The sequence below is a fragment of the Dreissena polymorpha genome, chromosome 9, assembly GCF_020536995.1.
Source record: "Dreissena polymorpha isolate Duluth1 chromosome 9, UMN_Dpol_1.0, whole genome shotgun sequence".
NCBI lineage: Eukaryota > Metazoa > Mollusca > Bivalvia > Myida > Dreissenidae > Dreissena > Dreissena polymorpha.
This window is the reverse complement of record NC_068363.1, coordinates 98,166,158-98,193,573: the sequence shown is the minus strand read 5'-3', so window position 1 is coordinate 98,193,573 and position 27,416 is coordinate 98,166,158. Positions and strand designations below refer to the sequence as shown.

Sequence of the window (27,416 nt, the reverse complement as noted above, 5' to 3'; positions counted from 1 at the left end):
CCCAACATATGCCACCCTGAACACTAACCCTGCCAATATTAATATGTTTGTTGCATTAAGTTTTCACAGTCTTACAGAAATACATGTAACATAAATGAATTGCAATAAATTAAGTGATTTATATGCCAACAAAATTCCATAATGTATTAGAAATACTTAACATTCCTTAAGATCACTTTTTAAATGATTGCTTATTCTCCTAATGTTAATAATGTAATAATAATGTAATAAATATTGACCACCAATATGGAAGGGATATTGTCTAGGATGGCGTTTGACAGGGAAGTCGTATTTCAAGTGGGGCATACAACCAGAAGGGCATATTCCTCACTTTCTTAATAATATACTGAGGGCAATTATTTAGGAGGCATAATGTTCTATATTATTTTTGACATTTTACATATATTTATTGGGTCCTTGAAAAAAATGTAAGCAGCTTCTAGGGTAACACTTGAATGTTGACGAATGCAAAATGTTGCATACGTTGAATGGGTGGCGCTGAAGCACATCACTGTGTTCATGTCAAGTTGAGATTTACTGAAGGATGGATGCACATAAAATTAATTTGAACAACAATAAGAAACACATGCTGATGTGAGAAAGTAAACCAGTCTTTCTGCAAATAAATAAGGCTGTTCATCTCAACATTCCATTCAATAAAAAACAATGCCCCCTACTACACTTTGAAGCTGCACAGCTATTTTAGAGAAAAAAAACCTCCATGTTGAATGGACAGTCTACCGTACAGGACACAGAACAGACTATATGGGGGGGGGGGGGGAGTTTGCATAGAACATTTAATGGGTGTCAGTTTTGTTCAACAAAATGCAAAATGTAATGTTTATGGTCATTTAGACAGTATTAAATGACTTTGGCTATCTCATTCATGATTTTTAACAGTTACTAATTAAAGAAATTGGTGAAATTTTGCAGAAACTATGAAAGTCTTAATTTAATATGATCAGTTTTATCAAGGTCATAAAAATGAACCCATTTCTGAAGAGTTTGGCGAGGTTTCTGTGAAAAGTAAATTAGTTAAGAGAGCTGAAATGGCGAAATTTGCTTGTTTGGTACAAACAAACGGCAATAATTGTGAAGTGTCTGGCTTGATTTGCTGCATATCCAAATCGGCCTCCACCGACATTTGTAGAAAATTTGATGAAGATAAGATGGAAACTGAGTAAGAGAGCAACAATAGGGAATGTTGCACTTTTTTCTATAAATCATGGGCATTAACTCTGGACTCTTAAGCGCCTAGTGTGAATCTGCTGGTACTCAAACTTGTATATTAACAAACAATTTAAGAAAGTTTGTTGAGGATTCAATAAATACTGTTTGAAATATGAAACTAAAATTTGGCATACTTGTTTAAATAAAGCGCAATAATTCTTAAGTGCCAAGTGCAAATTGGCTGATTATAGAAATTGGCAAATTTCCAGAAAGTTTAGTGAAGATTCTATTTGCCAACAGAGTACCCATAATACATCCTGTCAAGAGGCAGGCATACGCAAAATTTAATTAAGTAATAAAGCAGAGGATATGGTGTCTAATCTCAGCGAATCTCTGGTTTCAATCCCAAATTTGGTAGCATTTTTACGATCTTTCCCAACACAATAAACATAATCATACACAAAGTCATGAAAACATACCTGATCATCATTATATTCCCTGTGAACACTACCGATGTGTTTTCCACTGGCTGCCCGAGCCTGCATGATCTGCCGGCCGCCCGCTATGATGGCCATGTAGGAGAACTTGAGCTGGTCGTGTGTCTGGATGAGGCCCATGCGATACGAGCGCATGGACAGCAATAGGGACTGGATGTCTATGCCGTGCATGGTCCCGGTCTTCTCCACCTACATCATTGGGTTACATGTGATACAAAAAATATTTGTTTGTACCCAAGTAATGGTACTTTTCTGGTTCTTTTAACCTACAATATTGTGTTACATGCAATACAAAAAATAATATGGTAGTTCCCGAGTACATGGTCCTTTTATGTGACATATCATAAGCAAAATGACAACTACAATTTGGATTTAACAGTGACGATTGTGTATTATTAAAAGTTGTTCATGAAACTTCAACACCTTCAAAAAACAACATTTTTTTTTACAACCACACAGAAAGAGCATTGTTAGATTCTAACACATACATAGTTTTGGCCATCAGGATAGGAAACAAACAGTTTTGATCACTTTGAGGAAAAAATAATTTAAGCAGAAAATCCACCAACATTAATTTAGAGGCAATGTGATAGTGGGCACTTGAACATTTCCATCCAACATTTTGAATGCATGGAAATTGTAAACAATTATCTTCAATACCGGAAACACCATATAAGAGCCTCTCTACTAGAAATCAGGTTTAATGCATGTGTTGTTCCAGATAAGCCTGTGCAGTTTGCTCAGGCTAATCAGGGACATCTTCCGCCTAAACTGGATTTTTGCTCAGAAAAGACTTCCTTTAAATGCAAAATACCATAGAAAAGAAAATGCCGTCACTGACCAGCCTGTGCAAACTGCACAGGCTTATCTGGGACAACACTTTATATGACTCATATATACAGGGGTGTGATTGAGGCAAAGTCAGAGGGAAGGAAAATTCTGTCTACTGATTTTGACTACGCGAACGGCGCTCGTAACACAATCACAAACCTTAAAACAGACATTAAAATAAACAACTTCTTGAACTTCATAACAATATTTCTTTACAAAAACCTGTTAAACTTCACATTTAACATACTGAGGATGCAAAGTAAACAGTATTTATTGTGATCAATAGCAGCAGTATTTCAATGTATTGAATTACAGTAAATGGACTAAATATAAGCAAACAAACTTGAGTGTTCTTCTTGTGTTAATGATGTATTAAACTGAGTTAAATTAATATATTTAATTTGTTTACCTTTCAATTTCTTGCATTTCACATCTTCAGTTAAATGCTATTTCAGTTAATTGAACAGCGTGACAAACATAATAAAGCAGAATATGCATATGAATCTGATTATACACAGATCCACTAACATATCAATCAAATCATGTTTGTCTATTTCCATGTTCGAACGATACTCTTCTAAATGGTTTCACTTCGGGAGTAGACTGAACTCCAATTTGCAAACACTGGTTTCCGTGACACAAATTCACTGTGCACATTTCTAAACAAAATATGTGTTGCTTGTATCTAAAATGTAGTCTTTTTCGTTGGCAAACACATTTCATTATTCCTTTCAAACTATATGATGTCAGTAGTTAATTCAATTGCTATTTGTCATTTCAATAATCTTAATTTTCGCTTAACAACGGCGCCATTTGCAAACAAATTCAGCTTAGAAACACCAAACACATTTTAAGAAACCGATTTTGATTAGAAGAATGGGAAATGACAGTCAATTATATCGCTCGTTTTAAAAATGCTTAGGCAGAATCTACCAGTGTTAAATGCGGAGAGATTTCGCAGGCCGCGGATATTTCGGGCCGCTTTTGAAATACGTCCGCGGAATCCTTGGTACCCCATCACCCCCACATTTTTTAAAACGAATTTACACGAATCTCAGAAGCGGCCTCCGTAATCCGCGGAAAAATCATACCCCTGTATATATCCTTACAAGAATCAGAGCTGAGTCCACAAGACAGAACGTGCCACTGCGTCCGATGCCCGCGCTGCAGTGAACCACTGCTGGACCCACGTCAGGGGAGAGCACTCCCCGATCCCTCACTTCTTGGAGAAACTCGAGGAACGAGATTGGGGAGGACGGGATGCCAAAATCTGGCCACGTCATGTAGTGGAAGTGATACACCTCTCTCACTTCTTCAGTCTATAGAAACACAACGTGTTACTCAAACAATAAAGTTAAAAGTGTCGATACCTTTTCAGAAAAAACATACTCAATTTTTCAATAATACAAATTAAATTATCTGCTGACTGATATATGATTGAATCTTATCTCATTATCAATGTTGTAACTATGATGATAATGATCAATGCATTTGCAAACCTTAATCAATCAACTTAAACACTCAATTTCTGAAAAAACCCAAATAAGAATAAGAACAAGAGCTGTCAGAGGACAGCGCCCTCGTCTACTGTAAAATCATTAAATTTCGTGTGGTTCGAATTTTTTGTGGATTTCGTTGGTCCACTGAACCACGCATTCAAGTACCAACGATTATTTATACATTTTTAATCCGAAATCGGTCATTTCCGAATGTCATTTCCGACATTTTCTTGTGTTGTCAGTTATCCGAGATATTCGTTTTTGTAATAGTTACTTCACTTCAGAAGGTCACATTACACTATATCTATCAGTTTGTTTTTTTATTCATCATCGTTAATGTACGTTTTATTAATCATGGTAAATAAATATAATAAATAGCATTACCAATTGTGGAGAAAAACAAATTTCTTTTATGTGACTTCGTAAAATTAACAGTTTGCAGATTTATCATATATGTCAATATGTGCAAATTAAATTTAAAAGAGACACACATGTATTTTGGGGACCTTATTACTCAAGTGTTTCTACTAGGGGACCAATTGCGCTGAGAAGTGCAAATATTGTCAAAAACAACATCAATGGCAATTAGCGAGCAGGGACCCACAAGTGCACCGCTTTATCGCTCTTATCGACAATTATCGGCAACACTTTCATGCTTCAGTGCACATTAACCTCAAGTCTTGCTGTCAACACAGATTAGCAGATTATGCTTCGTTATTAATCTGGTTGTTTTAATAAAACTTTAATTATAATGACGGTCAGTCTTCCCCGAAAATTTGAAATCCACGAAATTACGTGTCAACGAATTAGTTGTTTTTCATTAAGCCACGAAATTTCATACCGACGAATTTCTATACGTTTACAGTATTTGAGTGCTTGACAGTATAACATAAGCCATCATGGAGAAATTGTTCATATTCAATAATTTATTAGACAATTTTTCAAAAATAAAAAAGGAAAAAAAAAAAAAAAAATTGAGGGGGGGGGGGGGGGGGGGGGGGGTAGGGGGGTTAAGAGGGGATATAATGTGGGGTGTGGTCATTTATTAGACGATCTTTCAAAAAAAAAAAAGGAAAAAAAAAAAAACAATTGGGGGGGGGGGGGGGGGGGGTGAGGGGGGGGGGGGGTTTGAGAGGGGGGTATAATGTGGGGTGTGGTCATTAGATGATCTTTAAAACATAAAAAAAGGAAAAAAACAATTTTTTTTTTGGGGGGGGGGGAGGTTGGGCAGGGATTTTGGGTTGGGGCGTGGGGTATTGTTTGGGTGGAATCCATTGTGGTATTCAGGTAAGTGTTGTTTTGTCAAAGTATTAATAAAATCTGATCATAAATAAAGAAGTTATGGCAATGTAAGCAAAATTTTCAATTATCTAAGTACAAAAGGGGCAATAATTCTGTCAAAATGCTTGATACCCTTGTCTGCTCTTGTTAATAGGTTGGGGTCATGTTGGTAAACAAGTATGCAAAATATAAAAGCAATATGTCAAGGGACATAGGAAATATTTGGGGTTGTACGCAAACTTGAACATAGATTTATCAATAATATGCATATTCTTAGTATAAAAGGGGCAATAATTCTGTCAAAATGCTTGATTCAGTGGTCTGCTCTTGTTTATAGATTGGGGTCATGGTGGTAAACAAGTATGCAAAATATGAAAGCAATATGTCAAGGGACATTGGAAATATTTGGGGTAGTACGCAAACTTGAACATAGATTTATCAATAATATGCATATTCTAAGTATAAAAGGGGTCATAATTATGTCAAAATGCTTGATACAGTGGTCTGCTCTTGTTTATAGGTTGGGGTCATGATGATTAACAAGTATGCAACATATAAAAGCAATACGTCAAAGGACATAGGAAATATTTGGGGTAGTACGCAAACTTTAACATAGATTTATCAATAATATGCATATTCTAAGTATAAAAGGGGCAATAATTCTGTCAAAATGCTTGAAACAGTGGTCTGCTCTTGTTTATAGGTTGGGGTAATGTTGGTAAACAAGTATGCAAAATATGAAAGCAACATGTAAAGGGACACAGGAAATATTTGGGGTAGTACGCAAACTTTAACATTTGCACACTCAGGCCAACAGCAACGCCGGGATGAGTAGGATAGCTCCACTATATATATTTCATATATGATAGTCGAGCTAAAAAAGTACTTATAATATTATCCAAACCAAGGAGATGGGGACAGGAGATATGACAGGTGCTAAGTGTAAGTGTTAATAACAACAAGTGGATAAGGAATAGGGGAAAAAATGAGTGATACTGGTACCTTTAAATTCTCGAGATCAAATGTCCTGATGGTGTAGTCGCTCATCTCCTGTTCCTCATGAAGGGTGATCTTGAGACCATGGTCTTCAAACACCATCTCCTCTTCCTCCTCATCGTCCGCTAGGGGCCAGTACTGGTGGCACTTCACCTGTTACCATGACAACCATGCACTTCCACTGTTACCATGACAACCATGTTAATGATCAACCAATAGCACAGGTAAAAAACAATGGGATGTCCATAAGTACTTAACCACAGATATAACAAGAGATGTGTTTTTCAGAACACAATGCCCCCTATTGCGCTGCTTTGAAGCCATATATTTTACCTTTGACCTTAAGGATGACCTTGACCTTTCACTACTCAAAATGTGCAGCTCCATGAGATACACATGCATGCCAAATATCAAGTTGCTATCTTCAATATTGCAAAAGTTATCACAAAACTTTAACCAAGGTTAAAGTTTTGGGACGGAATGACAGACCAAAAACAATATGCCCCTGATCATTCGATCCGGGGGCATAAAAATCAATTCTATAAATATGAAATCTAAATTTGTGTCTCTTGTGCACTGATCTTTCCTGCAATGGGATATATTGCCTATTAAGTTTGAAGTTGACATTTCATGTAGTTTTCAAGATATGCTCTGGACAAAAATCCATGTTTAGACAAAAAGCCTGAAACTAGTAATTTCCCACACCTGTAACAACTTTGTCATTGTCCAATGGGTATAATAATGCAACAAGAGCAATAGTTCTTGCACTGCATTCTATACTACTGGTACACCAGTGTACTTAGCTCAATTCTTCAATTTCAGTTTTGTGCTAGCTAGTGTTCTTTGTGAGCGCCAGACAATGAATAAAAGCTGTTTAGAAATCATACTAAAACTACAAGATGAGGAAACAAATACTTATACATGAGTCAACTACTTATCAGATGATATTAATCATTGCTTTATGTTATTGAATTATAGCATTTGCAAATGCGTATACATGTAATACAGACGTTGGAAACAATTATTTCACATGCGCTGAATCAAACTTTGATTATATCAGTCAATTGTTGTGGAAACAGAAACACTTCATTCAGGACAGGAAATTACTTACATAAACACCCACTCAGAATAAATCAAATCTACAGATAGTTTTAATAAGCATAGTTTGTACACCACAAAAAAGAGCATTCAAAACTTAAAACCAGGAAATAAACTGAAAGGAGGCAATAAATACACTTCTTACAGTTAGTAGATAAAACTAAGTAAACTTGCTGTTTAAGACTATTTAATCATTTCCCTTTAAATTTGAGGTCATGATATTAACAAACTTAGTATTAGACCACTTCATAATGTCACATACCACTTAAACCCTTTACCACTTAGATACGCATTTTGACGCATATGTAGTTCCTAAAAAAGTTCAATTTAATTACAGACCTTTCTTACTAAAGTCAAGTTTTAAAGGCTTCATTTCCAACTCTTAGATACTGATGAGCAGCAAACTGTATAAAACCCGAACAGACTGTGAGTTACTCGCAGGTTGTTCTGGTTTTATGCTGTTTGCACATAGCCATTTTCACTTTGCTTCTGAGTGGGATAGGGTTAAATTGCTCCTTAGAAATGGTGACCGACATCAGCAGCTGATGAGAACACTTTGAACAAGTGTCACCTAGGTACAATTTGTGTCAAGTCCTGTGAAAATCTGCCTGGCAAGCAGATGTTGTTTAAAGCAAATTATTGTTTTTCCTTGTTTGTTCCGTGTAGGGATTATTAAAGAGTAAAACTAAGGCTGTCAATGGTTTACAAAACTTTCTATATTTTTTCGTCTTTAAAAGTTTAATGATCACAGGCAAAACACAGACTTTTGTTAAATATATAAATAACGTATTCGGCTCACCCTTAAACTATAAGATGTTTAATGGTTATCTTTAATTTTTTATTTAAAGTATGAGATGACGTTTTCTTAATATCTTTTTCTTGGGATGTTATTTTACTTTAAGATGTTCACTGTCCAGATTTAGGACTTTGAATGCCCATGCCTTGTGAAGGTCGCCTTTTTAGAGAGAGTATCAGCCAATCAGGTGGCACATTATACAAATACGGACCAATTAAAGCAATGATACAACAAGAGCATCGCATAGCGGGTGCCAACGCTCAACTGCGGGTGCAGTTTTGAATAAATGAAAGCTTGTCAGAATAATTTTTAAAATTTATTTTTTATATTACAGGTCACAGTGACCTTGACCTTTGACCTAGTGACCCAAAACCAGCCGGGCTAAAAATGACATTTGCGTTCTAAAATGAATATTTCAGCAAGAATTTAACTTTTAATGCAACAAGAGCTGTCAGAGGACAGCACGCTCGACTATTCGAGTGCTTGACAGTATAACGTAAGCCATCATGGGGAAATTGTTCATATTCAATAATTTATAAGACGATCTTTCAAAAATAAAATAAAAAAAATTGGCGGGGGGGGGGGGTGGTAAGGGGGGGGGGGCGGGGGGGGGGGGGGCAGGGGAGGGGGTTGGCAGGGGGGGGGGGCAGGGGGGGACAGGGGGGAAGAGGGGGTATAATGTGGGGTGTGGTAATTTATTAGATGTTTAAAAAAAATTGGGGGGGGGGGGGTAGGGGGGGGATAGCGGGGTGAGAGGGGGGGTATATGTGCAGGGGTGTCAATTGTCCCAAATTTGAAATCCGGAAAATTAAGCCATAGGATAAAGGGAAGAGAGGGCCCAACCCCCCGAGCCCTAGCTTATTGTTATTTTTTTATAGTCTTTCTAGGTGCAATTTCTGGTGAGTACAATGCAAAATATTATAAACTAAACCATATGTAACACCGCAGGTGTATTTGTCATTCTAAACAAATGATATTAAGAACTTCAAAATAAATTAAAATCGACAAACCAGCGTATCCGAAAATGACTGTTCGAAAACATGTCGCGATACATCATTTGCAAATGAAATAAAATATGCATATCGTTTGACTGCAGAAAATGAAAACCAGTAACCAGTAACCTAGCAAATACGCATTCAATATATAATTTGATTAATATATTGTTTTAAAATATGATATTGCAGTGCTTAACTTAGCCAGTTAATGCTCATGTCAGTGCCAGCCGCTTACCAATCAGAAATCAATAAATAAAATCGGTACCAAGCACAAATGTCCGGAATGCCGACGATGCTATAACAATATTCGTTCTGAAATGATCCCGCACTAAAAGAATTTTGTCCCTACCCCCACCTGCCTTAAACAACGACTTAAATCCGGATTTCCGGAATACTCTGGAAAATTGACACCCCTGAATGTGGGGTGTTGTAATTTATTAGATGATGTTTAAAAAAAAAAAAATTGGGGGGGGGGGGGGGGGGGATTTTGGGTATTGTATGGTTGGAAGCCATTGTGGTATTCAGGTAAGTGCTGTTTTGTGAAAGTAATAAAAAAATGTGATCACAAATAAAGAAGTTATGGCAAATTAAGCAAAATGTTAAATTATATAAGTGTAAAAGGGGCCATAAGTATGTCAAAATGCTTGATACAGTGGTCTGCTCTTGTTTATAAGTTAGTGTCATGATGGTTAACAAGTATGCAAAATATGAAAGCAATATGTCGAGGGACATTGACAATAGTTGGGGTAGTACGCAAACTTTAACATTTGCTGCATATTCTAAGTGGAAAAGGGGCCATACATTGTAATTATGACAAAATGCTTGATAGAGTTGTCTGCTCTTGTTTATAGGTTGGGGTCATGTTGGTAAACAAGTATGCAAAATATGAAAGCAATATGTCAAGGGACAAAGAAAATATTTGGGGTAGTAGGAAAACTTTAACATTTGCACGCTAACGCAGACGCTAACACTAACGCAGACGCTCACGCCAAAGCTAAGGTGAGTAGGATAGCTCCACTATATATATTTCATATATAATGGTCGAGCTAAAAATACAGACCGACTGACCGACATCAAGCAAAACAATGTACCCCCTCTTCTTTGGAGGGGGGGGGGGGGGGGGGGGGGGGACATACAAATGCAATACAAGATATTAATAAGAAATTATAAGATGTTTTGAGTTACGGCTAGAGTTTTGTAACAATTAACTTGTTACATCTCGCAACATACAAATGACTCACCATGAGCACTCATGAAGATTGTACTTAACGTGTGATTTCTGAAGTGTTCCCAAGGTTTAATTATAGCCATAAAAAGGAAAACTGCCCCGCTCCATAGCGGCCATGTTTTTCCATGGACTGAAATCAGCTTTTTAAATAATATAAGAACAGTCTTCTGAGCAAGTTTCAGGATGATGTCACACATAAAATGTGAATTTCAGAGTGTTCAAAAGCCTTGTCTTTAATTTGACATTGTATTTGTTCCTTACCAACCCAAATTTTAATAAGAATGAGATATCTTTGGGAAAAATGTTCTTACCAAGTTTCATGAAAATTGGGCAATAAATGTGGCCTCCTGAGAGTTCACAACCTAATTATTGACGACGCAATACAATTCAATACAAACAACAGAAAAAAGGCGATCACAAAAGTTCATCTTGAGCACGTTGTGCTCAGCTGAACTAACAAGAGATGTGTTTGTCAGAAACACAATTCTCCCTATTGCCCCGCTTTGAAATAAAATTTCAATGTATCATTTGGCAGGTTTAGAAATTATCTCCCTTTTAAAGCTTATAACTTCCCTTGGATTTTTTTTTGGACTTATGACCTTGACCTTTCACAACTCAAAATGTGCAGCTCCAAGAGATACACATGCATGCCAAATATCAAGTTGCTATCTTCAATATTGCAAAAGTTATGGCCAATGTTAAAGTTTTCGGACAGACAGACAGACAGTTCAAATGCTATATGCCACCCTACCGGGGGCATAAAAATAGCTAAAGGTGTGCTTACAGCGCCCTTCTCTATCACCCTGTTCAACATGACGATAGCTTTTGAATTTTGTTCCCAGATCATCTGCCAAAACTGGCCTGCTGTGTGCTCCAAGGGGCCCTGGGGAACACAAAAAAGGGACATTTTGGTTAACACAAACAAGAGTACAGTGCAAGCTCTGAAATTCAGGTTGTCAACCAGGTTTTGATTAAAAAATAGGAAAATATAGTAACAATTTTCAACAAACTATAAGAATTTTTAGCACCTTTTCAAGAGAAATATAAGAATTTCTTGACAGTTTAGTAACCAATAGTATACCAACTTCTTTCATAGGGACTTCTTAGTCTAACTGGATTGTAAATATTATTTTTCACAAGGTATTAAAATATGTATACAGTGAGGTTAAATTTGTTAAAGAACTGAAACATCCATGGACGTTTATCTTAAACCCAGCCATTTTTGACAGACTTCTAACCTGAGACAGAATGTAGGTCCGGTTGGACTCAGGAACTTGTATGATGCTGGCATTGATGTAGTCAGAATCCCCTTCCTGCAGAATCACCCTGCTGTGGTCATCTGAAAAATCACACAATCTATACAAACAGCATCATGTGACTGGAAGCATGCTTTCATTTGGGTTACCGTATACTTGCGCTTATAAGAGGCCCTCGCTTATAAGACGCACCCCGACTTCGGACTTTATAATGGGTGGATTTGAGACTGACCTGCGTGTAAGACGCGGTCAAATTTTGCTGTTTTCATCGGCCTAAAAAAATGGCCGAAAAATGGCAGAATGTTAAAGAAAATCATCAATTAGTAACACATTGAGAATATTTCAAACTCGTGCTGCATACAATTAGTAATTCACGCAAGTCTGAAAAATAAAACAATCAAACAACAAAGTAAATAATATTTGTTTATTTTATGATATATTAGTGGGTTTTAATTTATTATTCATGCAATAAAAATAATTATCATATTAACAAAATTTCTAACAATTGCGTATTTAATCATTTGCCCTAACAATTGCAAACATATTACGTTCGTAATATCAATGCACAAGCAAAAGTAATCGTATCTGTCATCTTTATTGTATTGTTTGACAGGTATTGAAAACTAATAGGCAGATATTTTGAAAGCATTTAGTTTTATTACCTAGATTATGCAAATTTTACACCCATTGTCCATCAACCATAGGTAAAGCCTACTTTCATAAAATTAGCCAATCGCATGATAGAGTGATAGAAGCGCCGAAGCGCAGATCAAAATCAAATGTCAAGAAGAAAGCCATATGCGGATAATTGCATGCGGTCGCTCTTTGCTCCTGTCGTTGTTGGCCCCTAATAAATAAGGGGTCATCGGCATTAGGGGGGCGTCTGAATAAACGTGTTTATTTAACAAATGACAGTTGCAAACTGGTAACTTATTTCAGAGGATACCCTAATTGCAAATTATGTCTTAATTGACAATTAACGACGTGGAACAAAGATGATGAGGTGATACAAACTTGTCAAGTAGCATTTGTAATCGGCAGCATATTTATTTAACAATTGACAGTTTCAAACTGAGAATTGATTTTGCTGTTGTTTTAAGCATGTTGGCATTGTGTCGCCGCTTACACACGTATACTATAATGGTCAATTTATATGACATTTAACGACGTCGCGCGCAGACAATCAGGTGATACAAACTTTTCAAGAATAATCACGGACAATATAACGTCTTACGCCCGAAAAATAACAAAATTCAAATTAAAAATAATACACAACAAAATTAATAACAATACATTTTATTACAAATAAATCGGTAACTGAACATAGCGTTCCGATACACGGTACGGGCCAATACAGACTTTAGAGAAAATGCAAATGGCTGCCGCGATGATTCAAAACAACTGACAAGTGTCCAACTTGGCTAGCATAAGCCCAGTAAACTCGATATTTAGAAAAAATTTGTTTATTTTCACCAGTATCTTGCTTATAAGACGCGACCCCATCTGTTACTTATTAATTTGAGTCTTAAAAATGCGTCTTACAAGCGAAAGTATACGGTACACAGTTAAATAAGTATCTAAAAGGTAAAGGGCTAAATATGTATAAGTGGTAAAGGGTTCAGTTTAGTCAGTTTGAAGATAATCAAGATAACCACAAAATCTAACAAGAGTGCCAAACTGTCAAAAGATACGCCCGTTCGAAGGTTTTGGACACCATGCTCAATGCTTGAAATGCACTAAGTGACCTCGAGACCTAGTTATTGACCCGGCATGACCTATATTTAAACTTGACCTAGATATCATTTAGACTTAACACCTGACTAAATTTGGTGAAGATCAGATGAAAACAACTTCAATTAGAGAGCGGACACCATGCTATTACTTGAAATGCACTAAGTGACATCGTGACCTCGTTTTTGACCCGGAATGACCCATATTTGAACAATAGCTACATAATATCTAGACACAACTTCTGACCAAATTAGGTGAATATCGGATCAAAACTACTTCAATTAGAGAGGGGACACCATGCATAATGCTTGAAATGCAATAAGTGACCTCATGACCTCGTTTTTGACCCTGCATGACCCATATTTGAACTTGACCTACATTTCATCTAGACACAACTTCTGACCAAATTAGGTGACAATCGGATGAAAACTACTTCAATTAGAGAGCGGACACCATGCCTAATGCTTGAAATGCACTTAGTAACCTTGTGACCTCGTTTTTGACCCGGCATGACCTATATTCAAACTTGACCTACATATCATCTAGACACAACTTCTGACCAAATTAGGTTAACATCAGATGAAAACTACTTCAATTAGAGAGCGGACACCATGCTAAATGCTTGAAATGCACTAAGTAACCTTGTGACCTCGTTTTTGACCCAGCATTACCCATATTTGAACAATATCTACATATCATCTAGACACAACTTCTGACCAAATTAGGTGAAGATCAGATGAAAACTACTTAAATTAGAGAGCGGAAACTATGCTAAATGCTTGAAATGCACTAAGTAACCTGGTGACCTCGTTTTTGACCCGGCATGACCCATATTCGAACTTGACCTACAAACCATCTAGACACAACTTCTGACCAAATTAGGTGAAGATCGGATGAAAACTACTTCAATTTAAGAGCAGACACCATGCTAAATTCTTGAAATGCACTAAGTAACCTCATGACCTCGTTTTTGACCCGGCATGACCCATATTTGAACTTGACCTACATATCATCTAGACACAACTTCTTACTAAATTAGGTGAAGATCGGACGAAAACTACTTCAATTGAAAAGCGAACACCATGCTTAATGCTTGAAATGCACTTAGTTACCCTGTGACCTTGTTTTTGACCCTGCATGACCCATATTCGAACTTGACCTACATATCATCTAGACAAAAGTTCTGACCAAATGAGGTTAACATCGGATGAAAACTACTTCAATTAGAGAGCGGACACCATGCTAAATGCTTGAAATGCACTAAGTAACCTCTTGACCTCGTTTTTGACCCGGCATGACCCATATTCAATCTTGACCTACATATCATCCAGACACAACTTCTGACCAAATTAGGTGAAGATCAGATGAAAACTACTTCAATTAGAGAGCGGACACCATGCTATATGCTTGAAATGCACTAAGTGACCTCGTGACCTAGTTTTTGACCCAGCATGACCCATATTTGAACTTGACCTACATATAATCTAGACAAAACTTCTGATCAAATTTGGTGAAGATCGGGTGAAAACTACTTCAATTAGAGAGCGGACACAATGCTTAATGCTTGAAATGCACTAAGTGACCCCGTGACCTAGTTTTTGACCCAGCATGACCCATATTCGAACTTGACCTAGATATTGTCTAGACACAACTTCTGACCAAGTTTGGTGAAGATCGGATGACAAGAGGGCCTGAAAGGCCCAAAGTCGCTCACCTGATATTCAATGGAACTGACCTGTTCTGTGCAGCCCAAGATGTCATTAGAACAATATGTTCTTACTTCATATATGTTTCACGACTAGTGAACAGGGTACCTTTGCAGCCACATTTTTTAACAGACCAGAACCATTTTCATACACATCCAAGATATCATTTAAACAAATATACTGACAAAGTTTCATGAAGATTCATTAGTCCATATAAGGAAAAATGCCCCGCCCACTGATGGCCATGTTTTTCAAGCAACTGGAACCACTTTCGAACTTTTCCAAAATATCATTGGGACAAATCTTCTGACAAAATTTCATGATGATCGTACAATAAATATGGCTTCAAGTTCTAGAGTGTTAACAAGGTTTAACTATAGCTATATAAGGAACAAGAGCTGTCAGAGGACAGCGCACTCAACTATTCAAGTGCTTGACAGTATAACGTAAGCCATCATGGGGAAATTGTTCATATTCAATAATTTATTGGACGATCTTTCAAAAATAAAAAAAGGAAAAATAAAAAATTTGGGGGGGGTGTAGGGGGGTTAGAGAGGGGGGTATAATGTGGGGTGTGGTCATTTATTAGATGATGTTTAAAAAAAAATGGGGGGGAGGTCGGGGGGGAGGGATTCTGGGTAGGGGCGTGGGGTATTGTTTGGGTGGAATCCATTGTGGTATTCAGGTAAGCGTTTTGTTTTGTCAAAGTAATAATAAAATGTGATCATAAATAAAGAAGTTATGGCAATTTAAGCAAAATGTTCAATTATCTAGGTGTAAAAGGGGCCATAATTATGTCAAAATGCTTGATACAGTGGTCTGCTCTTGTTTATAGGTTGGGGTCATGATGGTTAACAAGTATGCAACATATAAAAGCAATATGTCAAAGGATATAGGAAATATTTGTGGTAGTACGCAAACTTTAACATAGATTTATCAATAATATGCATATTCTAAGTATAAAAGGGGCAATAATTATGACAAAATTCTTGATAGAGTTGTCTGCTCTTATTTAAAGGTTGGGGTCATGTTGGTAAACAAGTATGCAAAATATGAAAGCAATATGTCAAGGGACATTGAAAATAGTTGGGGCAGTACGCAAACTTTAACATTTGCTGCATATTATAAGTGGAAAAGGGGCCATAATTATGACAAAATGCTTGATAGAGTTGTCTGCTACTGTTTAAAGGTTGGGGTCATGTTGGTAAACAAGTATGTAAAATATGAAAGCAATATGACAAGAGACAAAGAAAATATTTGGGGTAGTACCAAAACTTTAACAGCTCATGCTAATGCAGACGCTTACGCCAAAGCCGGGATGAGTAGGATAGCTCCACTATATATATTTCATATATAATAGTCGAGCTAAAAATGCCATGCCCCCTTGGCGGCCATGTTTTTCCACCAACCACTAGGCAACCAGAACCATTTTCAAACTCATCCAAGATATCATTGGGACAAATCATCTGACCAAGTTTCATGATGATCGGACAATAAATGTGGCCTCTAGAGTGTTAACAAGGTTTTACAAAAGCATGATATATAGACATATTAGGAAAAATGCCCCGTCCCCTGGTGGCCATGTTTTTTAAGCAACCAAAACCATTTTCTAACTCATCCAAGATATCATTAGGACAAACCTTCTGACCAAGTTTCATAAAGATCGGAAAATAAATGTGGCCTATAGAGTGTTAACAAGGTTTTACTATAGCCATATAAGGAAAAATGCCCTGCCCCCTGGCAGCCATGTTTTTCAACCAACCAGCATCATTTTTGAACTCGTCCAAGATATTATAAGGGTGAATCTTCTGACCAAATTTTTATGAAGATCGGACAATAAATGTGGCCTCTAGAGTGTTAACAAGATTTTACAATAGCCATATTAGGAAAAATACCCCGCCCCTTGGCAGCCATGTTTTTCAAGCAAACGTAACCATTTTTGAACTCATCCAAGATATAATTGAGACCAATCTTCCCACCAAATTTCATGAAGATTGGACCATAAATGTGGCCTCTAGATTGTTAACAAGGTTTAACTATAGCCATATAAGGAAAACTGCCCCGCCCCCTGGCGGCCATGTTTTTTTCACTGATCTGGACCATTTTCAAACTTGTCCGAGATATCAATGAAATGTTTTGATCAAGTTTCATGATGATTGGGCAAAAATTGTGACTTCTAGAGTGTTCACAAGGTTTCTCTAAACCCATATAAGGAATACTGTCCCGCCCCCTGGCAGCCATGTTTTTCAACGGACCGGAACCATTTTTGAACTCAACCAACATATCATCAGGGATTTCAATAGATTTATAAAACCAGGAGTCAATGACCCCTGAACTGAAATTTTGAGGAGTCAAATTGAAAAATGCTGGGGTCAATTTCGAAGTGAGTTTATTGTGTTTTTGTCTGTATTATTCATGTTTTTTTATAAACATATGCTCTAAGAGTAACACAATATCTTAAAAAGTTATACTGCTTTATTAAATAACAATACCATGATACATAACACAACATTTTTTAATGGTACACAAAGATAATGACAAAACATAGATAATTTGTGCGAACAATATCCACATTAAGTTTTTCATTTCACAACTTTTATTATTTCTATCACTATACTATGTTTATTTGTAACAAGAAATATCTTTAAAAAAGACATACGGCGTTGATTGTGGTCGATGTTTATGAACGATCAAAAGTTATCTCTATGAGATAAAAAGTAGCGGATGCCTTTTTTTCTGCGCAGTTCTTAGCTACATCATAAGCAAATCAATTATGGGGTGTTGCGCCAGATTTCGTGGCTTTTTTGCTTTATGTGATATTATTACTCAGATATCTATATTTACAGAATAGAAAAACACAAGAAACATGAAAATAAACGAGTGCATATAGGTCAGCCGGCAATACTCGAATCTTATTTAATTGCATAATTATAGTATAGCGAATTATTGTGCTCATGCTTAATTAACTGGTCTAAATGGATAAATATTTCTAATTAATTTTATCAAAATTGGTCCTTATCATGCAAATGTTGAAACCATATTAAAAATCGATGATTGACATACCACAATAATATCGCCGAATATCTTTATTTAGTTTCTTTCTGATCAAAACAGAATTCAAGTGCACAAAGTTTACGAGACGGCGTTTATATAAAGATTTCTGCAACTGACCGCAAACTGACCTTGATACCTTGCGGATTGGAATGCAATGCATTACAGTCACTACGTTATTGTCAGTAAGACCGGTGTAACACAATGATCGGAACCCCTTCTGCGAACTCCGGTGATGAACTGTATATAAACTCTGACTTTCACAAATGGCCGCGAATTGACCCGAAACCTCGCGGGTTGAAATCAATGCAAGTAAGTACTAAATATGACAACATAGCCTTTAGTATAAACGCTTTTACGCTGGTAATTCTCTGAAAATAAAAGGTGAACGCACAAAGTGTATTTATGTCGAAAATTGGTTGTAAAACTGTTCTATCTATTGAGCCTTTTCATTAGAGATAAAATTGTTTCATGCAGTAAAACAGTGTTACAAAGACGCGGATATGTTTCCAATGTTCTGGTGTTATACTCAAATCAGCCAATGGAATAAATGAAGTGTATTCATTCGTACCTAGTCGCGGGAAATTTTATTTGAGTATTATTGGACACTTACAAAGGTCAAGTCAGGGTGAAAAGCTGGCTTAATACAGCTTACGCCGAAAAACAATAAATGCTCATTAAAATCTACTTCATCAGAACACATTTAAGTCTTTTAACACATTTAAGTAATTTAAGATATATGGTAGCACCTTTTCATCACATATTTATCGTAATTATATTATCATCATCCCTATGATAGCTTTTGTAACAAAACACAATCTAAATGCATGGAACATCTAGTATATCTATTACTGTTTATCCGAATACTATACATGTCCGAAATATGTACACTTAAGAATGCCTTACCTGTAGTAGTTTAAATTTAATAATCCAAATTTTCATTCTTGTTTTCTGGTTTAACAAACCTTATCAAACGTTTGTTAAATCCAGTTAATGCTTTCTCCATTATTGAATCACCATTACTTGTAATTTGGATTGCCAGCTTTGAATTAAATGCGAGTTATAATTTAATTTACAAAACGTCAGCGATTTACAATGTCGAAAGTCATGACGTAGAAATTTAATTCTACTCGGATACAGGGTTGTCATTATGATTGTAAACAAAGGATTATTTTGGAATAGTAACCGATTTGGCCGGGGGTCAAGGGGGGGGGGGGGGGGGGAAAGAATTCTACACATTTTAGGGACAAAAAAACTGCTATTCTCAGAGCATAAAAAGTTAAAATGAGGTCTAAAAAGAATAGAAAATTTTAAGATTTTCATATTTTTAGTATACTGTACAATGTAAAAACATATTATATTGATAGATCTTTGCATGTTCCAATTCTATCCATTAACGGATAATCCAGTTTTATTACGATTTCTTTTTTTCAAAACCAAATTACGGCCAATATTGACGATGAATGTCGTCCGCCATTTAACGCAAGTGCATATACAAATTGAATTGTGGGATTTGGGATTCCCATTGAACATGCGTGAATCACGTGACACGGTTTGAGAGCATTGAGAACCGTTTATATTTAGTAATTACGACAAATCAACGACTCAATCTAAACTGTTACATGTACCTCCTTTCAGAAAAGTTTGCGAAAGTGAAAGTGAAGTTCTGAGAATAAAAATGCGTCTTTCTTTAAATTTTACCGAGTACTTTTCATTCCGGATCGAGATGTAACGTGTCAGGTCATTCATGCATGTAGACCTATATGTATGCGTAGTTTGGCAATCTCAAAACACGTTATTTACCTACTTATTACATTATGTGTTATGAACATTTGTTTAACAAAATGCCTTTTTTAATTTCAGTATTTTAAAATACGTATGATTAAATGTGCTATCCAAAATCATTTTCAGATTTCATTATTCACGGAAAATTAAGAAAATTCTAGCAACAGAGACACATTTCTCGTGTTTTTCATGTAAAGATGAAAATCATGCCAAAATTAGACTTCATGTATAACATCACGTCATTCTTCCTCGGGGAAAGCGTGGACTTGAATATTTAGATGCTGAATAACAACTTCGTAGCGCAGAGGTCGCTGATATCTTTTATTTTGGTAGAACATCTAAGAGCATTTTTTTATATGTGGAAACATTTTCTCTAACTAAAAAAACTAGTTAATTACGCTCTACAGTGCTACATTCGTTGAGATAGGTCAGTTATAATCTGTGAAATGTACAGCTATTTGATAGAGTTTCACGTGGGGTCGGCGTGTATTCGGCTGCCTGAGCGCTGATTGGTTGACGTGCTTTCCAAGAAGAATTTGATTGACAGCTGGAAAATCAATATTGGCCACTCGCTGAGAAATTCATTGAAAGGGACCTTTTGACACATTTTGGCATATTCAGTTTGTCTTTAAATGCTTTATATTGATAAATGTACACATTGGATCTTAAAAGCTTCAGTAAAAAATCAAGTATAAAATTTAAAAAAAAGGGAAAAAAAAGTAGCCGGTACCAGGGCTCGAACCAGTGACCCCCGGAGTCCTGGAGTAAGTCAGAATTCAATACGCATTACCCCTCTCGACTATTCCGCCAAGTTTACACACTTTTAGTATTTTATACCTTATATAAGCAATCTTCGTAGTTTCGTAAATTTAAACGACAACAGAACTCTCCAAATTATTCAATCGTTTCGCGTTGCAACGCTTTATAATTTTTTAGGTTTTCAAATCATCAAAAGATACATATAATAGATATATTGGACTATGGTAAATGTTCAGTAATTCTGTTTCCTCACAAATATCATAACTAAAACGAAAATTTGCGAATCTGAAACATCTTTTTTCAATTCTGTCAATTTACCAAACCGTGAAAAGATCCCTTGAAAACAGAAGCTCTTATGCGGAGTTAATGGACTGAATGAATGACCGGGCGTCGCTCTACTATACTACGGTTATTCCTCGTCAAGTATTGTCGGTTTGCGTGATCAAAACTTCCGATCGCAATTTTAAAGATTCGGGAAAAACAAACGATTTTTTTGCGATTTTAACCGATGAATTTGATCGGCAATCGGTTAATAAGGACAACCCTGAGGATAATTTATATATAATCGAAGTAATGTGTTTTCTCAATGTTTATGTGTAGTATTATGACTTGTTAGTATTAAAAAAAACTGGTATTCCAGTTTATATAAGATATATGGGTGTTACTCGTTATTATCGGTAGATTAACAAACTGACAAAACTTGCTGGACTGAATAGTGGATCTACGTAATTAATAGACCTTTGATCAATTTAGTTTTTTCTTTATTTTTGCCGACTTTCTTTAACCTTGCCGTCTGCAAAGTCTGCAAAAAACTCTGCAATTATCGGATGGTCAATCAATTATCACGTAATCACGGCTGCTAATTACCCAGTTAGTGTGCACGCACTATTTAGACGGTGACATGTCTATTGGAAGAGATGAGATAAGATAAACAACGCCCGGGGTATTTTCTCGATTATAGACTGAGTTTCAAATTCTGATACATTAATTTCAATGAAAAGCACAGCGGGATTTATTACCATGGAACTCGATATGTTAACTGACTGACGCACGGGTCTAATTTTCGATGCGTCAAAATGACGCACAGCAGAAAAAAGGGTTGCGTCAAAAACGAGTCATTTTTAATTTGCTCGCGTCAAAACGAAGGATTCTGCGTCTATTGAAATCCCTGTATCATTTAGACAAACATTTTGACAAAGTAACATGAAGATTGGGCATCAAATGTGACTTCTACAGTGTTCACAAGGTTTTTCTTTTTTTTTGACCTACAGTAAACTCCACGCGTTTTCCCCAATTTCCCTCCATACTCCGCGGTGATTGACCTGGAGGGAGATTAAGAAAATCCCGCCAGACGCGGCGTTTTCATGATTTTGGACGCGGTGGTTGACAATCGGCAAAACTGATAAGCTGACGCGGCGGCCCTCAGCGTTGGCAACACGGGGCTAACTCCGCGTTTTACGAAATAACAATCAATTTAATTTTGTTTGACTTCCTGATTTTCAAATAAAATTACATTTATTACAAGTACATACATGTACATGTAGTATAATATTTACAATTAAAAAAAAAACAACGATCCCGACGTGGTTGTAGAAGTAGTTGTTGTTGTATAGAAAACTTGTTGATTTACGACAAACAAAACGTCGTCTTTTAACTAATACTTACCAATTAATATAAACACAGTTTGCAACATTGTTTTTATTTTGATAATTTAATCCAAAGTTTTCATGTTAGCAGGTGATTTTCTATACTTAACATGTAAACAAATGACCAAGGACCCTAACAATCTCGCAAATCTGTGTGAATTGACAGTTTGACGTAATCAAAGAAAAGCCGCTTCCTGTCTAAAGGCATAACTTACTCAAGTAAACACGTTCAACGAATGCATAAGGAATGGTTTTAATTGTCGGAACAAAGTCAATTCTCTGCTCGCTAATGCATTTATTTTCTCTTTGAAGTTAGGTTATTCCATCGATTGCTAAAAGAAGGTGGTAACTATTGAGTTCATAGTTGCATTTAATATTCACAGTTGTATTCTTGTTGCGTCGACATTCAAAACAATGTTTACCAGTAATTATGGACCAAATCGGCAGAGTGACATTCACACATGTTAATCCCTTTTGTCAAAACACCGCAGACAGCAGTCTACACAATAGGTCAGTAGACAAGCTTTGCGTGTTTTCATAACGTCAAACACTTTAAATCCAGTTCTGCCCAGATGTCTTTTTTAATCAGTTTACAGTACAATTACTGTTAAAATAATTACTCTACTAAAATACCGTAACGATAAAGATTCGGCGTGTATGATTTGAAATTATTTTGGAGGAAATATCAACTTATTCGCAATATAATTTTGTTAAAAAATACCAAAGAAACTTTTAACCGAAATCAACAAAATTTAATGTTCTCTGCGCTATAAAGTTTGTATAAAAAAATCAATACACGCACGCTTTGCAGGAGTATACCTTGTACATTGCAGCATAATTTTCGCGTGCTTTTGTCGGGAAATATACATGATGACTGTATATTGGAAGCATTTGTAAACGTTGTGTTAACATTAAAAATCGTAGTGTGTTTCGGATTACTAATTATTATTCTCATTTGGAAATTTTACGGAATATTTATTCTTGTCTTATATGTGTTATGATTTAAATATTAATTTGTCAAATGTCTTAAATTCATTCATATTGTAGACGTACCTGTGAATTAAAAAACATAATTTTTATACGTATTAATTTTTTATACAATTATCTTTTTTATACATGTACTACAGTATTTAAACAATTTATTATAACAATGTTTTTATTTTTTGGCATGCCCAGTAGCACACTGCTAACGCGGCGTTGCGCGGCGGTCACTGATAACAACGGAAATTGTCTGCATTTACTGACTAGGCTAAAGTAATACACGCCACGGGAATTAGCGAACGCGGCGTAACGCCGAGCGTTTTATCGAATTCACCTCGCTCTCTCAACGCCGCGTGAACACTCGCTAGCAGAAAAAAACCCGCGGAGGGAGCGCGTTTTTTTGGGGAAAACGCGTGGAGTGTACTGTAGTGACCTAGTTTCTGACCCAGCATGACCCAGTTTCGAACTCAGTCAAGGTACGCTGTGCTCGGCTGAGCTAATATCTATTTGAATTAGAGAGGGGAAACTGCTGTGGACGCTGCCCGCCCGCCGCCAGCCAAGGGTGAAACTATAATACGTCCCGTTTTTTAAAACGGGCGTATAATAATTATAATAATTAGTATTTTGATACTGAACAAACATGTTTTCTTTCTATGTATCACTCTTTTAATAATATTTCTCAATTATATCACTGCTGTCAGTCACAGCCAGTTGTTGTTTTGTATTCTATAGCTATAGATAAATTTAAGCTAGCTGCTATAGCCCCTCAGAAAGTTTTTTTAAATTAATGCAATTTTCCCTAAAATGAAACTTAACCCTGGACATGTCAATCCCTTTTCAGTTACATTACAGTAAAGTTATCATCAAATTTTCACATTTGTTCCATATTTGAAGGCTAGAACCCATTCCCCCAAACCTAACATAAACCTCAGAAACATTCACTTTAGTATCTGAATAAGGTGGTTTAACTGGGTAACCAGTACTTCAGGTCAACTCAGCGATTAATCAGTACTTTAGCCAAACTCGTTGGGAAACTCGTGCTTCATGTCAACTCAGTGATTATCAGTTCTTTAGCCAAACTTGGCGGGTAACCAATACTTCAAGTCAGCTCAGTGATTAATCAGTACTTTAGCCAAACTCAGTGGGTAAGCAGTACTTCAGGTCAACTCAGTGATTTAATCAGCACTTTAGTAAAACTCGGTGGGTAACCAGTACTTCTGGTCAGCTTAGTGATAAATCAGTACTTTTGCCAAACTCAGTGGGTAATCAGTTCTTCAGGTCAAATCAGTGATTATCAGTACTTTAGCCAAACTTGGTGGGTAACCAGTACTTCAGGTCAACTCAGTGATTAATCAGTACTTAAGCCAAACTCATTGGGTAACCAGTACACCATGTCAACTCATTGATTTATCAGTACTTTAGCAAAACTAGGTGGGTAACCAGTACTCCAGGTCAACTCAGTGACTTATCAGTACTTTAGCCAAACTCATTGGGTTACCAGTACTTTAGGTCAAATCAGTGATTATCAGTACTTTAGCCAAACTCGGTGGGTAACCAGTACTTCAGGTCAACTCAGTGATTAATCAGCACTTTAGCAGTTTTTTTAAATCTAATTTTGAGAAAAGGGCCTGGCCTTTTTTGAGGGGAAAAAATTGTGTGAATTGCCGGATTTTGGGGAAAATAAGAAAGTCTTAAATAATCAATTAAACATATTTTACTGTATTTAAAACAAATTCAAGGCAACAGATAATTTAATTATGCAATATTTTTCTATTTTCTAAACTGGATCAGAATAATTTATATATAAAAAGTTAAAAAAAAAAAAAAAATTGGGGGGGGGGGGGGGGTGTTAAGGTAGTGCACCTCTAATGATTTCCCGCGATTTCTTCGAAGGTTGAAGAGCCTACTATTAGGTGCCGTAGCCTAGTGGTTAAGGCGATAGACTAGAAATCTTTTGGGATATTCCCGCGCAGGTTCGAATCCTGCCGACGACGTATACTTTTATGCGACGCGTTTTATTTTTTTTTCTAACGTAATTTGATTTAATATGGCATATAAGCTATATTTATTGTTAAATATGTTGCAATTTTTATGCACATTCTTCAATTATTAAAATTAAAACAACGTTATGGCGAAATTGGGTGATTTACTGTTGAATATACGAACCATGCATGTTGCATTTTTATTTTTATTTCAAAAAGTAAACGGTAAATCTGTCTAGTTCTTGGTATTTTTGCTGTATATAGTGTTTCTATAAAAACTATGTTTAAAATATGACTTAAATGATACTATTTTTAATTTTATGACACTTTGTTTTTAACCGACCCAATTTTTACTTGGCTGAAATCACTGACATTTCATGGCGCTCTTCCATAGATAAAAATTTGTAAAAAATAAATGTCTGTAAAAGAATACTTATTTCATCTTGTTTAAACTTTAAACACCTTCACAGCATCTGTACACACCAACTGCATGCCCATATTTGGAAATTTGGATGAATTATGGAACTTTTATATACCCCAGGGGTGAAAATAAACTGGACAAAAGCCGAGCGTGGGGGTGGTTTTGAAAAAATCGGTATATTTTTTTTAAAAGCATGGAAAGCCTACCTACAAATTTGCATGTAGGTCAGTGAAATGATGCTGATTAAGAAAATAATTAATTAGATTATATTTGGATATGTGCCCATTAGAGGTGCGCTACCTTAAAATCTAGGGGAAAATTCCACTGCTGAGGTGACAAAAAATCTGAGGGGAAAGTGCCGTTTTTTGGCGGGTCACAAAGAAGGAAAAAAACACCCGTTTAGCCAAACTCATTGGGTAACTAGCACTCCAGGTCAACTCAGTGATTAATCAGTACTTTAGCCAAACTAATTGGGTTACCAGTTCTTCAGCTCAAATCAGTGATTATCAGTACTTTAGCCAAACTCGGTGGGTAACAAGTACTTCAGGTCAACTCAGTGATTAATCAGTACTTTAGCCAAACCTAATTGTTTACTACAGTACAGGCAACGTGTACTTTGACAAAAACGCGTGTCCGCGGTGTTCAATTTTCCCGATGGGTGACATTTCGCGGGGGGCGGACACGCTACTGACCGCGGTGTTCGGCGAACACCAGAAATCGCCGCGATTGCACGTCATCATTAACTGGAACACCCGTGATCACCGCAATGCCGCGCGGCCATTGATACATGTAATACCTGTCTGCGATGGTCATTCAAGAGTTTACATGTACATGTACAATGTACAAATGAACATAATAAACTACATGTATGTGCAAATGTATGCGTACTTAAAGTGATATTATGGGCAACTAACAGTATTTACAATATACAATGTAGGTGTGTATCGTAACCGTTGTTTATTTTTTGTGTTTTCGCTCGATATACACTTGCATTTGTTAATGCAGCATCAACATAATTAAACAATATCCCGAAAAGAAAAATAATCCATTTGAATATCAACGTACTTTCGTTTTGACAACTTACGACAGAAATGAATCGATGTACGATGCGAGTCTAAATGTAGTTTTCATGCAGATTCTTTCATACGACACAATGACACAATTTGGTTTTACGGATCATTTCAGCTTAGAGGGATGGGTGAGTCATGTAACATATCGAAAATAATATATATTTTTTATAAACAACCGGTAACAAGATGAGTTGTAGATAATTTCAGATACCACATTCATTATAACTTATTGTTTTCACCCGTTTCTTTTCAGCTCAATTCAACAGTAACAAAATGCCCATCACTTTAAATTCGGACAGCACGTAAAGTCGGAAACGTAATTAAAGCGCTTAGATCATCAAGTCTATTAACTGGTATGGTGTTAAGCAATGCAATCGCCGTTTTTTAACAACACATATCGAGTTATAAAGAAAGTGAGTATTAAATAATTTATTTGCATCCGCCTGTACTGTCTGAAATAACGTACTGCATCAGTATGCTACGAAATTTAGAAATTGTCAACTGTCGATTGCAACGACTGCAATCGTAAACTGTTGAGTTTTTCTATTCATATACATGAATTTAACAGATTATATTTTGTGTCTTTCAGGTTTCTTCCATTTCAGCACTGGACTCGTTTGTTGAAATAAAGTTCTTT

The 27,416-nt window shown here is 36.3% G+C and overlaps 1 protein-coding gene across 17 annotated transcripts in view; it reads right to left on the bottom strand.

Annotated features, from left to right (window-relative positions):
- LOC127846362 (tyrosine-protein phosphatase non-receptor type 1-like) overlaps positions 1–27,416 on the bottom strand; it is a 52,124-nt gene that overhangs the window by 15,608 nt on the left and 9,100 nt on the right. For all 17 annotated transcript variants that reach the window (XR_008033474.1, XR_008033467.1, XR_008033471.1 and 14 more), the window contains exons 3-7: positions 11,630–11,730; positions 11,176–11,274; positions 6,281–6,427; positions 3,608–3,817; positions 1,650–1,856 (exon numbers count right to left, since the gene is read on the bottom strand). Coding sequence is in view for 2 of the 17 variants with exons in the window: in XM_052377564.1 (XP_052233524.1) it covers positions 1,650–1,856; positions 3,608–3,817; positions 6,281–6,427; positions 11,176–11,274; positions 11,630–11,730 (764 nt within the window). In the remaining 15 variants the exon portion in view is untranslated. The remainder of the gene's footprint in view (positions 1–1,649; positions 1,857–3,607; positions 3,818–6,280; positions 6,428–11,175; positions 11,275–11,629; positions 11,731–27,416) is intronic.